The following is a 7,688-nucleotide window of genomic DNA, read 5'->3' as shown; positions in this document are numbered from 1 at the left end:
AAGATTTGTAAGGTGCTTCGACTGAATAATTCAACTTTACCTAGACATATTTTTTATGTCAATCTATCAAGTAAGAACCTCAATATTGAGGGCATTATTAAAAAAAAACGAATAAAAAATTTCTGCATATTTATTTTATAGGTGACGAATCAGGATGCATTGTAATGCTATTGTTGTGTCAGAGTTATTGTGTTGAAGAATCTGTATTGAGATTACTTATATCGAACGTTTTTTTTCATATTCGTGACCGTATACTATAACGTTGTTTCGTAAAACTTCGCATTTTTTTACAATTTAATGGCTACAGGACTAGAAGAAGGACATTCTCCTATTAAAAGTATGGATTCTATTACCCTATGTTTCGGGTAATAGAAATTATTTAGTTATGCTTTAGTTAATATTTTGGTAGATAAATAATGGATATAAGAATGAAATTATTATGTTTATAATTTAACAGCTACAAGACATGCGTTTAAAAATATGGATATTATTTTATGTTTCGGGTAATAGAAAAATTATTTAGTTACGCTTTAATCAAGATTTTGATAAATAATAGATATAAGAATGAAATTCTAATGTTTATAATAAGTTCAGGGCAGAGGAGCGTAGACACAGTCGCCCCCTTGCGGCGTGATGTGGAACTTGGTGACATCGATGCCAAACTTCGTATATGCCGCCTCCACCTTGTCCTGAAATTGTAAAGGAAATCAGAAGAAATTTCAAATAGTTCATCGATACCAACGCTGCTTTTTAATTGAATTATATCACTTTATTTTTTGTTAAAGAATAATTTCGTATTTTCATTCAATTTATTGAGAATGAAAATTAAAATGAAATTTTCGAAAGCTAATTATTCTCTAAAATACTTTTTTTCATTGGAACCTTTAAACCCGTATTCAAATTTATTTGCATTTATCTGCAAATTGATCTTATTTTTGCATTCATAAATGAAAAATTTACTGGTTTGAGCAGGTTTGGTACTTCTGAGGTGTTAATAATTACTAATCCGGAACAGAATAATGATTTAAATAAAACTACCCAGAATATTGCGAAAATATTCAGATGACCTTGTCACCAAGCTACCCGTTTTCTTCGTTGTTAAAATTCTGTTTAAGTTAAATTCGATCTATGTTTAACTGTAAAATGGTGTTTTTTTTATATCGCGGATACAAGAATATATCTACCAAGAAAGTCGAGAACAAGAGTATTCTTATTTACTCTTATTTTTACTCTATTACTTATACAAGATTCTTATTTATTCTTATATTATGAAATTTTGTGTTAAAAATAAGCGCATTAGTGTTCGAAATATGTGATTTTTCCCCTGAATCAAAGTGCATTTTGCCATCGGTAGACTCCTAAATTTCTTATTTAATCATTATTAATTGATGATTTCTACATTAGTGCTGTTGCTTAATGTATTAGAACTCAATCTCCTGCTTCTCATTTTTACACCGTGAATTATATTATAAATAAAACGAACATGATGCTCACTGTGTCATTTTAAAATACCGACTTGTGCTCTATCATCCTTGGATCAAAATTTATTCTACATTTGTATTAAATTTGCATAATTTCATGCTGCCATTTTGACATATTTAAAATTTTGCTGTACAATATTTTACGAAATTACTTTTAATTTCCTAATTTGTAATTGTGAAGCACAGCTCGATGCGAGGCGCTAGTAACAGCGGCTATTGCACTGACTAACTAATTGCGAAGCATTTACATTTGCTACTTTACTAACTAGCTTACAAATAATTTGTGAAGCATTTAAAGTAGTTAATCTACTGTACTAACTAACTTACAATAATTTATGAAGCATTTAAAGTAGTTAAATATGAGCTGTGCTACAGCACTCACTCGAGTCTCAGGGTCGTAGGAGGTGGTGCGGCTGAACGCCCACGCCGTCTCGTCCTTCAGGTCCCCGAGCTGACCGAGGCAGGAATATCATTATGGGAATATCCTTTATTATATACTATATTATATAATACTATATTTTATTATATTATATTATGTTATAATATACCACACGATGGTGCAGTCAGTGGCCGGACGGCCGAACAAACACCAGCCAACAGAAGCACGTCAGTCCTCATCAGTATATTATATTATATTATATTATATTATATTATATTATATTATATTATATTATATTATATTATATTATATTATAATATATTGTATTATATTATATTATATTATATTATATTATATCATATCATATCATATTATGTGATAATACATCATTTTATTTTATGTTATAAAATATTATATTATATGGCATTCATTTAACACTGGCACACTGTTAGTTGTACATTTCTATTACTTCCATTCGGTCTATTAGTATTTTATAAAGTTTTGTTAGTAGATTTTAGTTTGCAATTGAATTATTTTCATTATTTTTTATACAAGGTTTACTTTTGTACTAATTGGTATTTGAAATGACCACTATTTCATACTGATTTATTTTATTAATTGATTTATTTTATTTTTATTACTAGGTTTATTTATAATAAGTGCTATTTGAGAATACCACTATTTCATGTTGACTTATTTCATTTACAATACCTACAAGGTTTAATTTGGTACTAATTACGATTAGAAATACCACTATTTCAAATTGATTGCTTTTGTTGATTTGTTTTATTTATAATACAAAGTTTAATTTGGCATTAATTTCGATTAGAAAATACCTATTTCATAATGATTGATTTTATTAATTGATTTATTTTATATATAATAAAAGGTTTAATTTGGTACTAATTGCTATTAAAAAAAACACAGTTTCACATTAATTGATTTTTTCACGATACTGTGGCAGACGTGCAGACGTACCTGCTCGCAGGTATAGACGCAGGCGTAAGTGACGTAGTCTGTGTCGATGACGTTATATAAACCAACGTCTTCACCGTTCAAATTAATCATGAGTTGGCCTGTGACGTTTGTGGCGGTACCTGTACCTTCCACCGTCACTATTCCGTTACCAAGATCACCATTGTTAGTGACCGTGATCATCGTATCGCCTGTGACCAATAACGGGGTTATTATTATATTATATATATTATTATAAATATTTAGGTCCGCAAATACAGTGCGTAACTAAAATCGTTGTTTCGTTAGTCAGCTATAACAGCTTCTTACCAACGGTGACTAACATTAAACATTTGCCAGTCAATTAATCAATCTAATAGGAATAAATTTATGTCAATGCTAGGTATAGTGAGCAATTTGTAGTACATCTTCTAATGATCACCCCAGTTTTGGACGGTCATAGGTTGTGTCACGTACCAATCTTAATTTCTTTCTTGGCAATATGAACATAATTATCACGAAAAGATGAAAAATAAATTCTATTGCAGCTATATTGCTGAAATCAAATATTGAATTAATGCAGTTCACATGGTTTGTTCATTGTATTAAACTTTGTGTGAATCATGAAACGTTTCAAGATATATACGTAGTTATCACTCCTTTTATTCATGCATTAATTGTTAAATACAGATTTAGAAGCTCCTGTTATTACCGGAAATATTTTGAGCGTAACTTGTATCGCTAATATCTGAAAATTGTCGATAAAAGAAAAATCGTACTGTCCAATTTAGAATGGATTAGTTGAGATCATCGATACACTGCCCACCTCAAACTTTAAACTCCGGAAACTCAGGTCAGTGTATACCTAAAATTCATGATAAGGCATTAAATGCAGAAACCTTCAGAAGCGCAATTGTAATTGAATCCAGTCTATGATTTTGTCGAATGAGCCGCATATATAAATTTATATTTACATTTTTTCTCACAAGATTTTTCTCGCTAATCACTCACTCAAGGGACCATAGTCAACGGTCACGCAGGAGATGCCCAATTCGAACGCTACCGGCAAACGAGCCATCTCGTACCACCGGCCCAGGTACTGCGGGTGGTAGAAAAATTATATCAATCCACGGACGGAAGGCTTTAAAAAACAGTACATAAAAATGAAAATTTTTAATCAAACACTGGAATAAATGAGATGCGAGACTTCTATTCTATTCTATAATTATGAAGATGGAAAACCTAAGTTTAGCCAAACATGGTATTTTCACTTTCCGGCTTTTGAATGTTTCTCCTGCCGTGTTTTACATTTGTCACAGTTTATTGGATTTCTCAAGTCCAGAGGCATTTTTTGTAGTCAGTATACTTGGAATTTCTTTAGTCAAACTCACGCGGGCGGCCGGCGTCCCGTATGAGCGGCTTCTTTATCGAGTGTTTTCGTTTGTAAAAAAAATCATCGTATTGTGAAAAGTATTCGTTTTGTAAAAGTGTAGTTGTTTCTATTGAAAGTGTTTTTGTTTTATAGAAGTGCAGTTGTTTTATTGAAAGTGTTTTTGTTTTGTAAAAGTGTAGTTATTTTATTGAAAGTGTTTTTTCTTGTTTCGTAAAAGTGTATTGTATTGTTAAATAATTGTCTTCGCTTTCTGAATAAGTCTTCGTTTTTAGTGCTGGCAACCTGTTCATTTTTTTTTTGTCCCTCCGTATTGCCAGTGCTGCTTTTTCCTCACCCATTGTAAAGTGCCCTGGCTATTTGCTGCCCTTCTACTTGCGGAAAAGGCCTTCGAACATTAATGGTGAGAACATTTTGCTGATTCCAAAACAATGTGTCAGCATTGATGACACGAAAGTAAACTTATTATTTTGCAGAAACTCCATATAAAATTGAACTGTAGTCGAGGAACGAGAAGTTAAAAAGATCAAACCCACTGAAGGGATGTCGAAAGTTTCAACGTTGGTCCACTCAGGGCAAATTCCAGCCGTGATTTCGGCTTTTGCTGCAGCTAACAAGCCCAGCAGCACCAGCACTGACCACCTGCACACACAGGAAAAAATTTTTTAAAGCCTACTCTTGTCACCAAAACGTCACGAACTTGCTTAACTATATCGCAGTAAATGCGGAAATGATTACTGGGGCCATAATTTCAAAACTCGCTAAGGGAACGTAAGTACTAACGCTCTATTTTCTTGTCTATGATTGGGGGATTTTGCTTGAAAGGCTGTCAATGATTGGCTGATCAACTTACGTTCTTTTAACTTTTTTTGAAAGTATAGGCCCTGGTGATTAGGAGTTATCAATACAACGATTGAAGAAAGTTTTTTTGGTCAAGTTTTTCAGTAGCCTGCATGTTTAATGACTTATGTCATGTCTCTGATCTTAAATGTTATTTTAAACCGAGATTGAACCCCATCTGACTTAATTTTAAAATCGTATGTCACTGCGTACGAGTAAACACACGAATGAGCATCGGTAACGACATTGGTGCATCACTATACATGATCAAATATACCGCAAATAAACTTATTTTATGAATGTCTCTTTCACCGAGACTGGGGTTAACTTAAAATCTTTTGTTTAATTGATGAGAATTTACGATGAAAGTTAAATTTCAAATTAATGACAATAAATAATTTAAACTATAATATTTAAATTTCTCAGTTTTTGGCTATATAAAACCAATTTCTGTTGACTTCCTGTTCATTTCATCTATACCTGTTAGGATATTCGATACAAAACTCACTTCATTATGTATAGCTAAGTTCACGAAACGAAAATCCAAATTCTAGTTAATAATTTCAATAAACTTTTAATTCCGTTATGGTGCTTTGATTCTTAACAAGCACTCCATACAACGCTGTCTGTGCTCTGACATGACGATGCTGTCGTGCTTCTGCACTTCAAAGCCATCTGCAGTGCTAATGTTTTTTCTCACGTTGCTTTTGTAAGATAAAGCGGAAAAAATTACGTAACTAATATACAATAATGAATAATTGTGAAATTATTCACAAGTTGTTCGAAAACAAGTAGTGTTTGTGCATGTAATGTGATACCATAATCTGTTAGAAGGGCAAATTTCACATAAATAAAGAAATTGCAAGCCTTAATTTTGTGAACTCTAGATTTGATGTATTTGCTAAATTTGGTGTATATGCGGAAGGCTGATGCTACCTGGAATCTTATCGCAGTTGGGATTTAAGAAAGTTACGCTTGAATTAATATATTTTTTATGCCTAAAGAAACACAAGGAAAGTCTCGTTATATTATTGATAGAATATGTGTTTACGATCAATTATCAAAATTAATCATATTGTATTGTTGCGTTTAGATTAAACTTTTTACGCAGTAACTCAAAATAAATAAAAAGAGGAAGTTTTCAATATATCATTTTTTTCCAATTCAAAATTTTCAAATAAACAAATTACGATTATAATACTGAGATACTTTGTGTTTTACTATCAATGATCAAAATTACATATAATGTATTGCTACTTTTATATTAAACTTTTTCGAAAGAAGTCAAAATAAATAAATATGGAAATTTTTGATTAGCTATTATTAAACGTCACGGAGGCACATTCCCTTAAAAATCATCGCCCATCACTACTTCATTTTCTGTAAATGCAAAGAAGTTATTTCGCATCATTAATGTCTCGCATTTGGTGTCGAAAATTTAACTATACATCCTATTTGGTCTCATTTTTATTTCGCAATTCTCTTGTTTTTTTTTTTGTACGCGAACAAAAATTTATGAATGTTTTTTGTGCATAATTAATTTACATTATTGTGGCTTCTTATCTTTACGTGTTATAAAAAAGACTGACGGCTGTATGACGAAATTAATTGTAATTAAAATTTATGTGTTTACAATCAAGAACTCCAGAGAATCAAAATATGGGATTCTTAATCAATATAGAAAAATGTACATCTTTCTCGATCAAATGAATTCAGACCAATTAGGTATTTTAAACGCAGACATTTTTAATGGAAAATCTATGAAAATTTTAACTCCTTATTTCCTCTTTCTAAAACAATATTCGCATGAATTCAATAACCTCAACCTTGTTTTGAATTTCATTATGAAGTTCCCGAATGCCGTAAAAATTTACTTACGGTAAAATATTCAGTTCAACAGGCACGTTACAGATGGAACCTCTTAATGCATGATAAAGACGTTGTTGTAAGTCCCTTTCGCTATATTGATTTTAATTCCTCAGTTAATTAGTGTCACCAAGTTACTACTTATCATACCGAGACTGACAGCATTTTGCTACAAGCGAATTTTTAAATGAAATTAAAGACTATATAAGTGAGTACCGCTGCCAAAAGAGAGCATCTTCATCCAAACTTTTATTGAAATTTTGAAATTCTATTCAGTATATTAAGATGCCAAAACTTTTATTTTATGTGTGCATGCAATTACATTTTTCGTTTCATTTTTCCCCTCAGGCTTTCTTCTCATTCACCCAAATATTCTTGAGACTCGAAATGAGTGGCTTGCAGTGTTTGTATAGTAAATGTTTCACACAAACTTCTTACCTTAATCAGTTCACTGTGAACGGATAAAATTTCGTTGGTGGCGAGCTGAAAGATGGAAATATAAAATTTGGGCATATATGATTTTTTTGCACGAATTTTAAACGTAAATTACAGTATTTTCGAAGTAAATTTTTCGAATTAGCCAAAAAATTACTGTGTTACGCAGGACACATAAGTAGAGGAGTGTGAACTCTCTTTACTACGTTGAAGCTAGAAGAAAATTATTAACGGTGGAACAACATGAAATAGATAAACAGTATCCATCCATTGCAAGTTCACTCGTTAGAATCACACACTAATTCCTCATCCAATAAGTTCCATAGCCTCTTATACCCATTGA

The 7,688-nt window shown here is 31.6% G+C and overlaps 1 protein-coding gene across 1 annotated transcript; it reads right to left on the bottom strand.

The window, feature by feature from the left end:
• Positions 1-506: 506 nt before the first annotated feature.
• LOC108670990 (apolipoprotein D-like) lies at positions 507-5,663 on the bottom strand. The gene is made up of 6 exons (XM_018158473.2): positions 5,553-5,663; positions 4,741-4,846; positions 3,826-3,913; positions 2,839-3,026; positions 1,864-1,932; positions 507-689 (listed from the first exon to the last, which is right to left on the bottom strand). Exons 1-6 carry the CDS (start codon positions 5,555-5,557, stop codon positions 591-593), a joined length of 555 nt encoding a protein of 184 aa, XP_018013962.1. The 5' UTR covers positions 5,558-5,663; the 3' UTR covers positions 507-590.
• Positions 5,664-7,688: the final 2,025 nt, after the last annotated feature.

The sequence above is a fragment of the Hyalella azteca genome, unplaced genomic scaffold (assembly GCF_000764305.2).
Source record: "Hyalella azteca isolate HAZT.00-mixed unplaced genomic scaffold, Hazt_2.0.2 contig10324, whole genome shotgun sequence".
Lineage (NCBI taxonomy): Eukaryota > Metazoa > Arthropoda > Malacostraca > Amphipoda > Hyalellidae > Hyalella > Hyalella azteca.
Note: the sequence above shows the minus strand (reverse complement) of the source record. Positions and strands in the feature narration are given on the sequence as shown.